Raw genomic sequence first — 19,496 nt, 5'->3', positions numbered from 1 at the left:
TTATACAAGTAACATGCTTTTCATAAAACATTGTCTTACAAAACAACTTATCTTATTCAACTCATTTTACTAGGTTATTCATTTAACCTTACGTTTATCTATACATATCATCTGATATTATCGTTTTTCAAATGGTTTACAAAGCGAGACAAATTACAAGGTTCATGACTGACTGTTATTAAACATTTCTTTAAAACTCAAGTCATGAATCCCACTTTCACAAAACCTATGTATCTCACAGGCATTTTTATGTTGACGTACCTACTTTCACATGTGTTTTCAGGAGCTGTTCCATAAGATGTTGATCACGATACTAGGGCGGACCTGTGCCTTAGAGACTAAAAATGAAGATAGAACTAGTATAACTATGTTTTGAATTCTGTACTTCCTTTTAAGACAATGTAACACCCGTGTTTGATAAATAAAATGTGACTTTAATTTCCATGGTTGTATAACAATTAATTCTGTCCTCAACACTCCCCGACGTTTTTCGCCGCGGTTGTATGTTATACGCGGTCGGGGTGTGACAGTATGGGTGTAGGGAAGTGAGGACCATAAGACTGTGTCACTAGGTGATAGTTTGAGTGCTGGAAAGTGCCTAAAACTCATTTTAAGTGCAGAATTCTGCATGTTCAGCAAAAATTCAGCTTTTAACATACTCGTATTATGCAGAGAATTGACTAACTGGTCCTGAATGCTTTTCTAAGTGTTGGGAATTAATTGTGTTACAAAAAGATGCATAAAAGACACTATACGGTACAATTTAACACTTTAACGGAACGGTACTTAACTGAACAACCGGACACTACCCCGGACACCAAAATTTTGTCAGAAACATTATTTTATTACTTTTAACTAATTATGTTCTCCAAATATCCCAACACACTATAAAAATATGTCATGCACAGAATACCTTAGATAATTCACTAAACCTCCTAAGTAATCACCTACTTATAATTAAAACTTACAATTAACCCCCCCCCCCTCACTATTTTCGGCTCCGAGGAGGGACCCACCCCATCATCACCAAATCCCTAATTAAATATTCCTTTTGAATGTGAGTGGTCATGCTCTTGCCAAGAAATCACAATGAGTATATGTAGGTTGGGCTATAAGACTAATCTCATCATATCACACTCTCTCACTACAAGTTCACTTCACCATCCTCACTCTCTCTCTCCCTCGCGGCTGCACATAACCGCCACCACCACCACCACTTCAACATTCATTCATTTGTTCCATTTTCAAGTTCAAATCAAGTGCTAGAAGAAGTCTTGTGAAGCTTGAAGCTTGGAGGTCTTGAAGAAACATCACACCTTGCTTTCTCACGCCATTTTCATCACCATTCTTTGTTCACAAGTTCATCCCTAGCCTTAGTGCTAGTTGTAAGTCTTCGATTTAACTCTTGGTCACTTCTACGTTGATTATTCGAAAGATTGTAGTTGATGTTTAACACAAGAACATAAAAAGAAAATGAACAAGGAACATAAACTTACATAAAGATGAAATCTTGTTGGATTAAGTTTGGTTAAAGCATGCATGATGTTTGGTCGTTGATTTCTTGATAAACCCGTTGTTAGGACATTTGTTGATACGATTTAGTAAGGTTTAAACTATAAAGAACCATGCTGATTAGCATTTTCAGCCAACTTCAACTGGCTGTAAACGGATCATAATAAATCGAAAAACTGATTTTCTGAAGCCTAAATTATGTATTTTCGAAAAACGGATCAAATGGCACTGGAATCGTAATTTTTCTAGGTCGTTTACTATTCTTAAAGGACTGTTTTTGGACAGCAGCTCAAGCTGCGTTTTTACTGCAGAAAATGTGTGTTGTGTTCTTCATCATAACTTGAAACCTGAGTAGAATTAGCTCATTGAGTTTATACTGTAGATGATCGCTATTGTTGCGGTGATCCTCCAACTGGATTTTCGTCAATCGGGCTTACGATGAATTTTAAACGAATTATTCCGTAGACTGCAGTCAGAAAGTGACAAATCTGATTGCAGTCTGGTAAACGAATTTCTGTAAAATATTGGTAATGAACTGGACCCCGATATTTCTACAAAATAAAATTTGGATCGTATGAGACACTCTGAAAAAATTTGGGAATTTTTGGAATAAGTTAACTATTTTATTAAAATGCCCGAAAACAGCCCAGTTTTGTATATTAAAACTGAAATGACATAAGTAGTATTTTGGATGTCTAAATGTCGGGTTGGTTATTTGAGAACGATCTAACGTGATATATGTTAAAGTAAATGATATGCTATTTAGCATGGACACCTCCATTTACAAAGGAGACTATGGCGAAATTTTCTGAAAATCCTAACACTTAGTAAATATTTTCTAGACAAGTGTTTACTAGTATATTTTAGACTATGTTTTCAAACATAAACCTCGCCATAATTTTTGTAACAAAATACAAAGTATCGGAGGTTGGTTTTATACATGAAAATGGTTAAGTATATATTCTCAAAAAGGGACTTAAAAATATATTTCTGATACGAGCATACATGTGTAAAATATCCCATCCTTAGGAAGGAAACGCGTATATAAGATACTTTAGAAGTATTGATACTAGAATATTGAACGAACAAATATTCCAACACGACATATGATTAAGTTGAAATATTAATTATTTTGGCAAATAATTATTACTCGGAATAATATAAGAAACGTAACTCAAAACATTAAACTCTAAGCCAAGGCACGACCCGTTCGTCTAATAGACATTAGTACGTTGTAGGTTGTCGTGTAGCTGACAGAGAGTTTGAGATACGGTACAAGACGCACTACTGTGAGTTCATGTCCCCCTTTTACTCTTAACTATTTTTAGTTTTATATTTCGGGGGTGGAATGCATGGTACGATTTATTACAGATATTTTTATACATGGTATGGTTAGCTTAAGGAGGGTTTTTACTATGCGATCAAGTGAGTAGTGGGCATGACACTTAAGGCCATTAATCCTCATTGGAGGACCACGGGGCATGAGTGATAGATCTATTTGTGTGTAACGAGCCCACACCCATGAGGCCAGGGCGGCCCATAGTGGTGACTATGTCTTCATACCGGAGACAAATTTGCTAGGTTTGAGTCTTCCTACACCAGTTTCACACATACTATTGGCTTTGCAACCAATGGTGATCTGTTTTTTTCCTTATTGCTACATACCAGGGACTTTTATACATACGAGACTTATTTCAAAGGCTTATACACACAAACTTACACATGAACTCGCTTAACTTTTTGTTGATATTTTTAAACTACACGTATTTCGGGGAATTAATCGGATCTGGCAAGTGATGCATGTTAGCTGCGTACTAAATAAGGATGTCATCCAGGGTCGTAGGGTTTGGGTAGTGTAACTCCTTCCTGGATGGGTTGCATGTCTCTAATCCTCGTTTTGTTGGTAGCTTTTTGTTGAGTCTTATGAACTCGTTTTAAACAAGTCATGGTTTGTAATATATTTTGGAATTGATGTTTTAAGACAATATGTTGTGCATTTTTCTAAACTATTTTAATGGATGATCATCACGTACTTTTATCATATAGCATTGTTGTGATTGTTGCTATGGTATTAAGAAGTCACACCAAATAATCCACGCTTCCACAAAAGCCAGGGTGTGACAACTTGGGTTCGTAAGAAGCTACTTGACCAAGATTAGTACAAAATGATAACCCTAGGTTCGTACGAAGCCAAGTTTTCAAGATCACGACTATTGAACTTGTGACAACTCGAGTTTCTGACTTTCGCTTTCGCATTAAATACGCGTTGACTTTGACTGCTTAGTTGCTTGGGTTGTGAACTTGAATTGTACGCGTGGTGTTTTAATGAAACGTATTGTCATTTTGCCTATATGTGATTACTTGCTGTGGTAGAATATAATATTAGAATTATTATTATTTAAAAACACTTAGTCTAGAAACATGACATGCAGATCGACGGATCACGAAAGATATCCTTCGATTCGAAGGATCAACTGCCGGTTCGAAGGATCACGAAACATATCCTTCGACATCCTTCGGCCACGAAACATATCCTTCGACTGGAATCCAGATCCTTCGGCCCAGTCTTTCAGATGGGCTTGGCCCATTCCTGTGATACGATTTAAAAACGTGAAAACATGTATGTCGGCTATTATTGTTAAAACCCTAGCTCCTTTGTGTGTGTGACGGCAGACCCCCACATCCGAAGCCAAATCCCTTTTGTTGATCATCCTTAATCTCGGTTAGTAAAGTTTTTTTGATTGCTCGATCGTTCATTTGTGTATGTGTTCATGTGTCGTGTGATTATGCTGATTAATGTTGATACATGTTAAATATTAGGGTTTCCTTATTATCATGTTAGTGATGATATAGATTTCATATAGGATTGTTGTTGACGGATATGCATATGGTTTAATGTGAAACGCGATGCGGTTGAACACTGATTGTCGGTATGGCGTTAATCTGAATTTGGTCATTATTTCTGATAGGGTTTGATAATGTGTTACTGTGTGTTAACCGGTTTCGAGATGCGTTTAAACTAAGGTTCATGCTAGACAATGATTTCAGGATGATTGCGTTGTGTTGAGATGTGCTAAATGAATTCTGATGGTTGTTAATGATGTTGACGGCTGTAGATGATTAGGGTTCTGTTTCTGTGATATCCGTAACTGATGGTGATATACGTAACTGTTGATTGATCGAAAGATGCTTGTAGTCGAAACATAGTTGTGACCGAAAGATATCTGTTGACCGAAAGATATCTGTTGACCGAAAGATATCTGTTGACCGAAAGATATCTGTTGACCGAAAGATATCTGTTGACCGAAAGATACCTGTTGACCGAAAGATATGTGTGTGATCGAAAGATGACAATAGGTTCGAAACATAACCTTCGGTCCGAAAGATAACTGAGATAACTAAGGTGTCGAAAGATAAGGGTGGATTCGAAGGATATTGTAGGTTATGAACATGCTTTGAATAATGGAACGTATGTTTGATTTATTTGGCATGCCATGCTTGGTGATGAATGTTTTGTGTACACTAGCTGATGATTTAATGTGAAATAATACGTGTCGTGCCGAGATGCAAACTGACTGTTATGTGAACATTAAATTTGCATGCGTATCATTGTGAACATGAACTGATTTGTTAAACGTGCATACAATAGGACTTGATTTATTACGTGTGAGTGCATAACCTAGCATACCGAGCAAACCAAGGTGAGTTCACACTCCTACTAAGGCATGGGATTCCCGGGTCGTGGGAATGGGTTAAAGGTTTCAATTGACTTATAACGTACAAATGTTTTTCCTAGACTATCACCTATCATAGTCCTCGGATGTCAGGACGGTTCCGTAGGTTGGGATAACACCTACGTGGTTCCGTAGGTTGGATAACACCTACGTGGTCATATGCCATTACTGCCTCGGATGTCAGGCACGCACGTAAAACCTACGTGTACGCATTACTTACTTCTTCCGTAGGTTGGGATAACACCTACGTGGTCATATACTAATTACTATCCTCAATGCAAAGGATACGTGCTACGCACACCTCATACGCGCTACTGTTCTCGGACGAAGAACAGGGATAATACGAATAGTCTAGTGGTCACATAACATGGGAAGCCCCCACCTATATACTTACTATCGGCCCAGTAGAGCCAACCTGTACTTACTGTTACGTACTTATTTACTGTGAACTCGCTCAACTATTTTGTTGATCCTTTCTTTTACATGCCTTGCAGATCGTTAGGTACTGGGAGCTTGCACTGGAGGCGCGGTCGTTGTGGACTTGGATCGTGAACGTCATATGAAACCCATATGATACTTGATACACATTTACATTGGATATTTTTATATATACGCTTCCGCTAAACATTGATAACTGACTTATGTTTTGGGAACACCTTTCATATGGATTTGTTTTGAATTATATTGCAATTACTTCTACTTTATACAATGTTCTATATGATTGGTGGCTTGATCCTGGTCAGTCACGCTCCCAAGCGGTGATACTCCGCGTGTGGATTTTTGGGGGTGTGACAGATTGGTATCAGAGCCATTGGTTATAGAGAACTTGGTTTTAATATGGGAAAACGTTTTTATTAAAGCCAGACTATAACCAGAACAGTGCTCTCAACGATCCACAACGACGCTTCGCTCCACGTGCAAGACTCAACTTCCTAGGTAATAAGGTTATGTTTATTGCCTACATGCTAGAATTTGCATAGAACTTTGCTCGTAGTATGCTTACATTACCTTGCTCACAACTTGTCATTGCATGAGAATACTTATGTGCTTACACTCTTCTGTCATCGCACTATTCGCGAACCTTTCTCACTTATGTTGCCTTTGATGTGAAGATCAATGGCCGCACGAATTAACATGACTCAAGCCCAGCTAGAGGCTCTCATTGCTGCGGCAGTTGCAGCCGCCCAAGCAGGTAGTATACCCTGCAGTATAGACACTAGGATCTTTAGATCCTACATTAATTCTCGTACTTAACTTTGCCCTATTCGTACACAATAGGTCAACCCGCTCAGCAGCAGCCTGGGTGCACCTTCAAGAACTTCATGGATTGTCGTCCTAACTCTTTCAGCGGCACAGAAGGAGCGGTTGGACTCCTCCACTGGTTCGAGAAGCTAGAATCAGTATTCGAGATGTGCGAGTGCCCTGAGGCTCGCAAGGTCAAGTTTGCTACTGGCACCTTGGAAGGAATCGCGCTAACCTGGTGGAACGCGCAGGTGCAGATTCTTGGGTTGGCAGCTGCTAACGCCACCCCATGGAACGATTTTAAGGAACTCATCAAGCGTGAGTATTGTACGCGTGAAGATATTCACAAGCTGGAAGACGAGCTATATAATCTGAAAATGGTTGGGTCAGAGATCGAAGCGTATACTAAACGGTCGAACGAGCTGGCCGTTCTGTGTCCTACTATGGTGGACCCTCCATACAAGCGCATTGAGTTGTATCTCAAGGGATTGGCGCCAGAAATTCAGAGCCACGTTACGTCGGCTAACCTCGAAAACATCCAGGAAATCCAACGCCTCGCTCATCGCATCACCGATCAGGCAGTGGATCAAAATCGCCTGCCTAAACGCATCAGCGCTACTACTACTGCTACTACGTCTGCTACTACTGCTACTCCCAGTGACAATAAGCGAAAGTGGGAGGGGGATTCAAGCAAAGCATCAGCGTCAGTCCAGTCCCAAGCTCAGCAACGAAAGACGGAAGGTTATCAAAGCCCCAGTCAGCACTCCTCGGGCAGTCACAAACAGGGAGGATATCGGGGAAATCTTCCGAAATGTAACAACTGCAACAAGCACCACAACGGCCAGTGTAACAGAGGTCGTTGTCAAAGATGCCTCAAGATGGGTCACGAGGCCAAAGACTGCAGGAGCCCTCGTCCTGCGAACCAGAACCAGAATCAGCAACAGGGCAATAAGGGGTGCTATAATTGTGGTGCTGAAGGTCACATCAAGAGACACTGCCCACAGCTAAACAGGAACCAGAACAACAACAACAACAACAATCAGGGCAACGGGAACAACAACAACAACAACGGGGGAAACAACAACAACAATGGCAACGAGGCAAGAGGTCGAGCTTTCGTGTTAGGAGGAGGAGACGCAATGAACGCTAATTGAACTTATAACTTGTTTTGGGTCTTCATTATTATGTTTACGCTACTCAAACAAAGTTTGGTTTGAACATTAATCATGTTGGGTTTTATGAATTATTTTAACTACTATACTTTATGTTTGATATGATGAATGGTTTGATATTATTGAGCGCACCTGCCGTATTTATGGACCTTATGAACAGGGTGTGCAAACCCTACCTGGACAAATTGTCCTTGTCTCCATCAACGACATTCTGATCTACTCCAAGAGTCAGGTAGAACACGAGCAGCACTTACGTCTTATCTTGGAACTTTTCGGAAGGAGCAAACGTACGCCAAGTTTTCTAAATGCGACTTCTGGATACGTGAAGTCCACTCCTTAGGCCATGTAGTGAACAGGGATGCGATTCATGTCGATCCATCCAAGATAGATTCGATCAGGAACAGACCAGCACCGCGTACACCAACAGAGATACGCCAATTCTTGGGTTTGACGGGTTACTACAGGTGATTTATCAAGGACTTCTCCAAGATCGCGCAGCCACTGGCTATGCTGACACAGGAAGGTGTCACCTACCGTTAGGGAGATTCCCAAGAGACCGCCTTTCAGTACCTTAAGGATAGGCTTTGCAGCACACCTATTCTCTCACTGCCGGAGGGCACAGATGACTTCGTGGTATACTGTGATGCATCCATCCAGGGTCTTGGATGTGTGTTGATGCAACGTGATAAAGTGATAGCCTACGCTTCGCGGCAACTCAAGGTTCATGAACGGAACTACAAGACGCACGATTTAGAGCTGGGAGCTGTTGTTTTCGCGCTTAAGATATGGCGACACTACCTGTACGGTACCAGGTGCACGATTTACACCGATCACAGGAGTCTCGAGCATATTCTTAAGCAAAAGGATTTGAATATGCGTCAACGGAGATGGGTTGAACTTCTGAACGACTATGAATGCGCCATCAAGTATCATCCAGGCAAGGCCAATGTTGTGGCTGATGCCCTCAGTCGGAAAGACACTCTACCTAAGCGCGTGCGAGCGCTACAGCTTACTATTCAGTTCAGACTTCCTGCACAGATACGAGCTGCTCAGTTAGAAGCACTGAAACCCGAAAACGTCAAAGCTGAAGCCTTACGCGGCTCAAGGCAACGCATGGAACAAAAGGAAGACGGCGCCTACTATGTAACGGGGCGTATTTGGGTCCCACTTTATGGCGGTTTACGAAAGCTTGTTATGGACGAAGCACACAAGTCTCGCTACTCAGTACATCCAGGGTCGGACAAAATGTACCACGACATCGGAACTACTTATTGATGGCCTAGCATGAAGGCCCACATTGCAAATGTTTGACTGGTACTTCAGCAGCCTAAGATACCTCAATGGAAATGGGAAGAAATTTCCATGGATTTCGTTACAGGCCTACCTAGATCCCGGCGTGGGGAAGATACTATAGGGGTGATCGTGGATCGACTCACCAGGTCTGCACACTTCCTGGCTATAAAGGAAACGGATAAGTTCTCCACTCTCGCAGACATCTACCTTAAAGAAGTTGTTTTGAGGCACGGGGTGCCCACCTCCATTATTTCGGATCGGGATGCACGATTCATGTCAGAGCTATGGCAAGCGAAGCACGAATATTTCGGCTCACGATTAGTCATGAGCACAGCACATCATTATCAGACGGATGGGCAGTCTGAGCGCACGATTCAAACTCTTGAAGACATGCTTCGGGCATGTGTTATCGATTTCGGCAATGGCTGGGAAAAGCACCTCCCTTTGGTGGAGTTTTGTACAATAACAGTTATCACACCAGCATTCAAGCCGCTCTATTCGAGGCATTGTACAGGCGTAAATGCCGGTCACCTCTCTGTTGGGCAGAGGTGGGGGATAGTCAGATCACGGGTCCAGAGATTGAAGTGGACGCCACAGAAAAGATTGCACAGATACGACAACGCATGGCGGCAGCTCGTGACCGTCAGAAAGCCTACGCGGTTAAGCGTAGCAAGCCTTTGGAATTTCAGGTCGGGGACCGGGTGTTATTAGAAGTCTCACCCTGGAAGGGTGTGGTTCGATTGGTAAACGGGGCAAACTCAATCCACGGTATGTTGGACCGTTCGAAATCACTGAAAGAATAGGCCAAGTAGCCTACAGACTGAACCTACCAGCTGAACTCGGTGCAGTTCACAACGTATTCCACGTGTCGAATCTGAAGAAGTGTCTGTCAGATGAGACCCTCATAGTTCCTTTTTAAGGAACTCACTATCGACGAGCGGTTGCAGTTCGTCGAGGAACCAGTTGAAATCACGGACCGGGATGTGAAGGTCCTCAAACACAAGAGAATCCCTCTTGTTCGAGTTCGTTGGAACTCCCGACGTGGCCCAGAGTACACCTGGGAACGCGAGGATTAGATGACAGAAAAGTACCCCAGTTATTCGAAACCAATACAACCACTACTGAGGCTGAAGCTACTACTACTGAATTTCGGGACGAAATTCCAAATCAACGGGGGGATGATGTGACACCCCAGGAAAACCGGTAAACGATACAGCTTACCTAGCTTCCTCAGTGAGTGCATACCAAATTTCGGGACGAAATTTCCAATTAGTTGGGGATAATGTGACAACTCGAGTTTCTGACTTTCGCTTTCGCATTAAATACGCGTTGACTTTGACTGCTTAGTTGCTTGGGTTGTGAACTTGAATTGTACGCGTGGTGTTTTAATGAAACGTATTGTCATTTTGCCTATATGTGATTACTTGCTGTGGTAGAATATAATATTAGAATTATTATTATTTAAAAACACTTAGTCTAGAAACATGACATGCAGATCGACGGATCACGAAAGATATCCTTCGATTCGAAGGATCAACTGCCGGTTCGAAGGATCACGAAACATATCCTTCGACATCCTTCGGCCACGAAACATATCCTTCGACTGGAATCCAGATCCTTCGGCCCAGTCTTTCAGATGGGCTTGGCCCATTCCTGTGATACGATTTAAAAACGTGAAAACATGTATGTCGGCTATTATTGTTAAAACCCTAGCTCCTTTGTGTGTGTGACGGCAGACCCCCACATCCGAAGCCAAATCCCTTTTGTTGATCATCCTTAATCTCGGTTAGTAAAGTTTTTTTGATTGCTCGATCGTTCATTTGTGTATGTGTTCATGTGTCGTGTGATTATGCTGATTAATGTTGATACATGTTAAATATTAGGGTTTCCTTATTATCATGTTAGTGATGATATAGATTTCATATAGGATTGTTGTTGACGGATATGCATATGGTTTAATGTGAAACGCGATGCGGTTGAACACTGATTGTCGGTATGGCGTTAATCTGAATTTGGTCATTATTTCTGATAGGGTTTGATAATGTGTTACTGTGTGTTAACCGGTTTCGAGATGCGTTTAAACTAAGGTTCATGCTAGACAATGATTTCAGGATGATTGCGTTGTGTTGAGATGTGCTAAATGAATTCTGATGGTTGTTAATGATGTTGACGGCTGTAGATGATTAGGGTTCTGTTTCTGTGATATCCGTAACTGATGGTGATATACGTAACTGTTGATTGATCGAAAGATGCTTGTAGTCGAAACATAGTTGTGACCGAAAGATATCTGTTGACCGAAAGATATCTGTTGACCGAAAGATATCTGTTGACCGAAAGATATCTGTTGACCGAAAGATATCTGTTGACCGAAAGATACCTGTTGACCGAAAGATATGTGTGTGATCGAAAGATGACAATAGGTTCGAAACATAACCTTCGGTCCGAAAGATAACTGAGATAACTAAGGTGTCGAAAGATAAGGGTGGATTCGAAGGATATTGTAGGTTATGAACATGCTTTGAATAATGGAACGTATGTTTGATTTATTTGGCATGCCATGCTTGGTGATGAATGTTTTGTGTACACTAGCTGATGATTTAATGTGAAATAATACGTGTCGTGCCGAGATGCAAACTGACTGTTATGTGAACATTAAATTTGCATGCGTATCATTGTGAACATGAACTGATTTGTTAAACGTGCATACAATAGGACTTGATTTATTACGTGTGAGTGCATAACCTAGCATACCGAGCAAACCAAGGTGAGTTCACACTCCTACTAAGGCATGGGATTCCCGGGTCGTGGGAATGGGTTAAAGGTTTCAATTGACTTATAACGTACAAATGTTTTTCCTAGACTATCACCTATCATAGTCCTCGGATGTCAGGACGGTTCCGTAGGTTGGGATAACACCTACGTGGTTCCGTAGGTTGGATAACACCTACGTGGTCATATGCCATTACTGCCTCGGATGTCAGGCACGCACGTAAAACCTACGTGTACGCATTACTTACTTCTTCCGTAGGTTGGGATAACACCTACGTGGTCATATACTAATTACTATCCTCAATGCAAAGGATACGTGCTACGCACACCTCATACGCGCTACTGTTCTCGGACGAAGAACAGGGATAATACGAATAGTCTAGTGGTCACATAACATGGGAAGCCCCCACCTATATACTTACTATCGGCCCAGTAGAGCCAACCTGTACTTACTGTTACGTACTTATTTACTGTGAACTCGCTCAACTATTTTGTTGATCCTTTCTTTTACATGCCTTGCAGATCGTTAGGTACTGGGAGCTTGCACTGGAGGCGCGGTCGTTGTGGACTTGGATCGTGAACGTCATATGAAACCCATATGATACTTGATACACATTTACATTGGATATTTTTATATATACGCTTCCGCTAAACATTGATAACTGACTTATGTTTTGGGAACACCTTTCATATGGATTTGTTTTGAATTATATTGCAATTACTTCTACTTTATACAATGTTCTATATGATTGGTGGCTTGATCCTGGTCAGTCACGCTCCCAAGCGGTGATACTCCGCGTGTGGATTTTTGGGGGTGTGACAGAACTGGGTTCGTATGAAGCTGGATGTGTGGCTTCGTACGAAGCAACACTGCGAAGAACAAGGATACGTTTTTCATAGTTTTTCACTGATTTATCACGAATTTGTTTGAATTTTGATCTAAAAATTTGTAGGATTGATTAAAAATGGTTTTCACACATCATACTGAAAAATTAGCCCATTTTAACCGTTGAAACTATGTAGATCTGAGTTTTAAGTTCAAAGAAAAAGTTTAGAAGATGAGTAGAAGAAGATGTGTGAAGAAAAAGATGATTTCAGCTCTAAATCTGATGAAGAAACTTGAATCTTTGTGTCTTCAATCCGTGCAAACAATCACCCGCTCTGATATCACTTGTGAATTCGCTCCGAGGATCGAATCTTCAACCGTTGAATGCGTACGAACACGTGATATGTGCGGAATCCAATCACGTGTGTGGATGAGAACACGAAGACGTAATTATAACTTGTTTTCTTTTGATATCTGATAGTAGCAAAACCACGAAAACAAACGGGCAGAGCTTCGGCTCAAGAATGCCCAAAAGTTGCAAATGAACAAGACAACACTCCTATATATAGAGGTCATGGGTTCGTACGAGGCTAGCTATGGCTTCATACGAAGCTGCCTATTGTCCCTTCATATGAAGCTGCTTTTTCACATATGATATTCATACTTTGCTCTGTTCAATACCAGTCTTGTTTCATCTGTTCAAGCTACGATACATGATTGACGTAAGCGATAGACATACGCACTCACAAAAATATATGTCTAAATATTATAACAATGACTCTAAACTATTAAAATAATATACAAATATACAAGGAAAATAAGATGTGTTTGCAACACACCACTCTCCCTATGTGTGTGTGTGTGTGTATATATATATATATATATATATATATATATATAAGAGAAGATCATTTAGGGACCACCATTTGTAGCATGAACTACTAAGTTCAGTGTGAACACACATTTTTTTTATTTTTCCATTAAAATTGCTACTTTTTGTTAATATTTTTTTTATAAAAATTCTCAATTTAGCTGTAAGTTTTTTTTTTTAATAGCATTTACTTTTGGGGTTTTGCTTTAAGGTTTAGTTTTTAGCAATTAGCTTGAGTGTGGATGAGGTGGGAGGTCTAGGTTTTTAGGGGGTGGGGTGGGAGGTTTAGTTTTTTTTCTTTTTTTGCGTGGGGGGGGGTTAGTTAGGTGTATATTTAAAATTGGATATATGATAATTTTGGTTGACGAATGTCATAGTCTAGCCAATCACATTATGCAAGTTAGTGCTCCTCTTAACCTCCATTAACGATGGTCACAGAATTACCATAAGAACACCCTAACAGCGACGTTTAGCCAATAACGTTCGTCGAATACACACCCTTCTCTTCTACCATTAACGACCATAGTTGAGGAGACAAAAGGGATGTCCTGAAAGCGAGGTCTTATCGAATACCATCTCACCATCCTGACTATAAATACCACACTTGTCCTTCAGATGAAATCATCTTATTCTCTCTATTCTTACTCTCACTTATGCTCACTATAAAGATACTTATTCTCACGCTGGATGATGGTTACGAGAAGAATCCCCCAACCCCTCATTCTCGTGATGATCCCAATGGTGTTTTTCAGTTTTGCAGATTGCTCATAGTGATTAGAGATTAACCCCACCTTGAGCCTAGTATAAAAAAGTTGTTTGATTGGTGTTTCTTAAAAATGAATAAATAAAGAAATAGATAAGAGGACAAAAATGCTCCTGGTTTAACGTTAAAAATGGACGAAGTTAACGAATTAGATGTGAGTGACAAGATTTGAAAACCTCGAGGACCTGGATACAGAAAAAAAAACATCTTTAAAGAAACTGACAAAAATAACTAAATCACAACTTTGAAAATGATAGTTTACTCTAATTTGACTCTAGGACATTATAACATATTACATCCAATATATGCTTTAATCAAAACAAATATGTTATGTTATATATACAACCACGCTAATATATAATGTACAAGATGATGTAAGTGTGCGAAGTGTAGACCATGTAAATAATTTGTCTAGTAGTACGTAATTACGTTATAGTACATAGTCGAGTAGTGTTACGTAATTACGTACTAGTACATAATTATCACGTAATGTTATACTTGTTTGAGAATAAATGCATATTACATAATTACATACTACTACATAATTCCCCAACATTATACAAAAATACATAATCATGTAGCTTGTGTAATAATTGTTTTTTAAATTTTAAAAACTATGGCAATAGCCTACTAAAAAGAATAAAATGCTTGTTTTTATGATGTAATTATTTAAAAAAAATATTAATATATGAAAAAGTTATGGATATGTAAAAATTATATGAAAATTGGTTTAAAAGTTGATTTTTTCTATTTTTTCATTTCCTCACTTGTTTTCAATGTAATCAATGTAATTTAATTATTTATGGACCACCTAAATCTCAACCATACAATGACCTATATTCTCTAATACACTTTTTAGAATTACAGTAATTTCTTTTCTACAAGATATGTAACCATGCAAAATCATGTTACTAAGATGTGTTTACTATCTAGTCTAAAAAAACTATAAATTTGTTTGGTTTAATTAAATAGATAGTAAATTAAACTAAGAACCATAACTAGCAAACAAGTGATTTTAAATTCAATAACTAGAAATTTGCAACAAATTAAGTTAGCCTTACTTGATGATTAAACAACTAAAGGATATGCAATTATATTTTAAACAGCTTCTTTAGTTAGACAATTGATATGAAAGTATAGGTCACCACAATTTTCAAAACAAGTATTTAACACTACTAAGTATCAATGTTAATGTTATTTTCTTAAAGACAAAGATATGTTATTTATTTGAATAAAGGATAATAGTATGCAAGACACTAAGGGTGGGTATGTATGGCAAAAATAGCTGGTGGCTGTAAGCTGTTAGCTGTTGGTTGTAAGTTGGTAGCTGGTAGCTAGTAGTTGTAGCTTTTTAGATATATTTGGTGTTTGGCAGATTAGCTATAGCTTTTAATAAAATGTATAACATGACTAAAATAGACATAATTTAAAAAGTTTGTGGATTAAAAAATTCATTATCTTTAAAGGTTAAAATAGTTATTTTTTTCCTAAAAGCTTGTAGCTCTTTTTATACGCTACTAGTAGGAGCGTTCAACCAAAAACTTCAAGCTCCTAACCTAAAAGTTTCAAGCTCCTTCAACCAAACAAAACTTTTTATTGAGTATGAGCTTTTTCTTAAAATCTTGATGCTAAAAGCTTCTAAAAAATCTATACCAAACATACCCAGTGGCGGACTCAGAAAATTTTTCATGGGGGTGTGGAATATTTTTAAAGATTTTAGGCCCGTAGGTATATAAAAAAAATTCGGTTCATATCGGGTCGGGTCATTAAAACAAAAGAACATCAAGCTAAAATTTATATAATAATAAAAAACATATCAAACATCGTTACAGATATATTTAAAATGTCGCCATATGGGTTTTCATTTTTTGAAATCTATCCAAAACTTCTAGAGCTACTTTTCTAAGCAAGTCTTTCTCTATATAACATACAATTAATTTTCAACACTAAACACTTAAACAATAATCACCAAACTTCATAATTTTCAACTATAAAATCAAGTCCTAGTTTTAATTGTTGATTCCTTTTAAATAACCATTTAAACACACTAAACTTTAACTAAAATAACAAAATCAGCCAACTAAAGTTTAAAAAACAACTAAAATTTCAACCTTTGTTAACAATTTTATTTCTCCTAAAAATCCAAATAAAACAAGAAACAACAAAATAATCGAACCATACCCGGAAAGAGTGATGAAGATGTTGTTTTCATGAGTTTGCTGGCCGGAATTGCGGTGGGTTGGGTTATTATATTTCTGTTCAAATTAGATTATCAGATTGGGTTGGGCTTGGATTGGATTATGGTGTGTTTATTTGGTTAAAGGTTAAGAGAAAGTTAATTAGTTAAGTGGAAAGTTAATTAGGTTGTATTTAGAAAAAAATCATTGTTTACATAAAACAATTTATAAATTCATAAGATTTTTTCGTAAGGGGAGCGGTCGAAAATTTCCAAGGGGTGCGAACGAAAATTTTCAAGGGTGCGGTTGGGATTTTATCAGGAATTTAACACTAAATTTTCTTTTTTCAAGTAGGCCTGTAAACGAACTGAACAACGTTCATGAACTTGTTCGGCGGGAAGTTCGTTTATGTTCGTTTATTTAATAAACGAACGAATACGAACAAAAAAATTGTTCATTTAATTAAATGAACGAACATGAACACATTCGTTCATTTATGTTCGTGAACATTCTTTTATGTTCGTGAACATTCGTTTATTTACATTCGTTTAAATGTTAATAAATACATAAATAGTTATATTTATATAAATATTAGGTTTTCTAACTACTTATATAAATATAACTAATTAGTATATCAATGAACCCTTATTTACATGTGTTTTCGGATGAAATGTAATATATTATACTTGTTTCTTCAATCATGTTAATTTATGTTTATTCAAGTATGTTCAATTAATTTTTTTTATGTTCGTTTGTGTTCGTTTATATTCGTGAACTGTTTGTTTAGACTTTAAACAGACGAACATAAACGAACACAAACATGCCTGATTTCTTAATGAACGAACACGAACAAAAAAATGTGTTCGATTGTATGTTCGTGTTCGTGTTCGTGTTCGTGTTCGGTTAAGGTTAAATGAACGAACACGAACATGCCTATGTTCGTGTTCGTTCGGTTCGTTTACAGGCCTATTTTCAAGAGGTGCGCCCGCCCACTTTATTATATATGTGGGTACGCCCCTGAACATACCCTAACTTCTCGTTTATTTTATTATTTTATGCCACGAAGTCTAGCAGTAGTTCTCGGTCACTAACCGTCGCAAAATAGGAATAAAGATGATTTTACCATTAAATGTTTTTTCACACGAAAAGTTCTCTGGCATGCTATCGATTGAAATAGTAATCCTATTTTGGGATCAACAATTTAAGAAATTTTTGTACATTCTGATCACATATCTAAATTCAAAGGTTCGTTCATTTGTCAAACACTTCCAAACAAACTCCCACTTAATTCGGATTCTTCACTTTTACTTAGTCTCTTCAACCCACCACCAAATCCTCTCATTTACCACCAGACTTGTTCTTCCCAGATGCACCATTTTTTCCCATCATTTCTTACCCAAATTATTCTCCATCTTCTAACCCAAATTATGACCCTCAAGGGCGGCACCAGCCAAGCCTGCGCTGCCTGCAAATACCAACGTAAGCGGTGCACCCCTGAGTGCGCCCTCGCCCCGCATTTCCGCCCTGAACAGACCGAGATCTTCAAGAATGCACACAAGCTCTTTGGCGTCAGGAACATCCTAAGAATCCTCGAACAGGTTGATCCAGCTATGAAAAACGAAGCCATGCGGTCCATAATCTATCAAGCCAACATGCGCGACCGCTCCCCGGTCCACGGCTGCTTAGGGGTCATATATCAGCTCCAGTATCAAATAAGGCAAGCTGAGAAAGAGCTCTATACGGTATTTTCACAGCTTGAGCTTTACAAACAGAACCAACGGCGACAACAAGAGATCACATTGTCCCCCATGGACTCTCCTGAATCGCAACAGTTACAATTAGGAATGGGTGTTGAACAATCTGGTAATCCCGGGCTAACCCTTTTCCAAAATGAAGTTAATGATCACACTCCACAACAGCCTTTTGTTCCTGTGGCTGCATTTCAGATTTCCTATAGTGGGAATGAGAATGGGAGTGATGTGATTAATGTTGATTCTAAGGACAGTATGAATATGAATAATGTTATGTGGGGGCAACAAATATGTTACAATGAGAACAATGATAAATCTCAAATGGTTAACACACAGCCATTGACAATTCAAGATGAAGTTACTCATGATTATGATGAAATTTATCCGTTTTTCGACACGATTGATGATACTCAATCATATATAGATTCTAAGGAGGCCAATGAGTCGAGGTATATATGTTGTTTAAGGTACGCAATACTGATCATGAAAATATTTGTTTGGTACTGAATGTTGGTTTATATTTACTTTGTACAGCTCGGATTCGTCGCAGCTAAAGGAGGCCACACAATCCATTCAGCATGTTGCAGGGAATACACTGAAGAACGCCCAACTACAAGTAAATAAGTGTCTAGAAATTTATGGATTAGTAGGTGGTTTAGGATTTGGCTATGTAATTCTAGGCGTTTTAATGGAAGATATTGCACAAATTACAGTGGCTTGCACGGGTAGTGAACTCATGCAAGCTTTGACATTTTTTTAGGAGTTCGCTATTGGGGCAAGCGAACTAACCAAGTTCGCTCGGGTAAGAACCGAATTCATGAAAATCTTGACTATGTTTTTGGAGTTCGCTGTGGTGGGAAGCGAACTCAAGCAAAGGAGTTCGCTACAAAGAAATTGGCTTGAGTTCGCTTACCACCCAATCGAACTTGCCGAGTTCACTCGCCACGCCAGGGGACTCAAAAGACATAGTTGTGATTTGCATAATTTCGCTACACATGCAAGCGAACTATCTATTTGTACAACTTGTTCCAAAAAATGCCTAAAAGTACTTAGCAAAACTTAAAAAAACCTACAAACCCAAAATACTCATAAATATCTGATGTGTATATAACAAGGCAAGATATTCTTCTAATATTACTCAACTTATGGTATAAATTTGGTGTGCAGCTTGGAATTGTGAGTGGTCATTACCAGACATTTGCTTAGGTGAGTTCAGAAAAGAAAAGTACACAGCTGATCATAAAATAAAGTACCACGATAAGTGATATATTAGCATTGGCGTATAAGTTTGTTTTCCTTACATCCTTTTTCTTCATTTATAGTTGTTTCGGGATTACATCATTAAGTATATTCGACAATTTTGATCACTGTTTCTGTTCTTGTTTT

General features: G+C 38.8%; 1 protein-coding gene across 1 annotated transcript; it reads left to right on the top strand.

Annotated features, from left to right (window-relative positions):
* The first annotated feature begins 17,586 nt into the window (after positions 1 to 17,586).
* LOC110904818 (LOB domain-containing protein 27) lies at positions 17,587 to 18,870 on the top strand. The gene is made up of 2 exons (XM_022150682.2): positions 17,587 to 18,559; positions 18,645 to 18,870. The coding sequence occupies exons 1-2, from the start codon at positions 17,727 to 17,729 to the stop codon at positions 18,868 to 18,870; spliced, it is 1,059 nt and encodes a 352-aa protein (XP_022006374.2). The 5' UTR covers positions 17,587 to 17,726.
* Positions 18,871 to 19,496: the final 626 nt, after the last annotated feature.

The sequence above is a fragment of the Helianthus annuus genome, chromosome 2, assembly GCF_002127325.2.
Source record: "Helianthus annuus cultivar XRQ/B chromosome 2, HanXRQr2.0-SUNRISE, whole genome shotgun sequence".
NCBI classification, from domain to species: domain Eukaryota; kingdom Viridiplantae; phylum Streptophyta; class Magnoliopsida; order Asterales; family Asteraceae; genus Helianthus; species Helianthus annuus.
The sequence above is the reverse complement of the archived record's forward strand: the minus strand, read 5'-3'. Positions and strand labels throughout refer to the sequence as shown.

Excerpts from the sequence above, each read along its gene's own strand:
- LOC110904818 (XM_022150682.2), top strand. The coding sequence starts at position 17,727 with ATGCACCATTTTTTCCCATCATTTCTTACCCAAATTATTCTCCATCTT. Across the intron at positions 18,560-18,644 it reads AAGGAGGCCAATGAGTCGAG|CTCGGATTCGTCGCAGCTAA; the intron begins GTATATATGTTG and ends TACTTTGTACAG.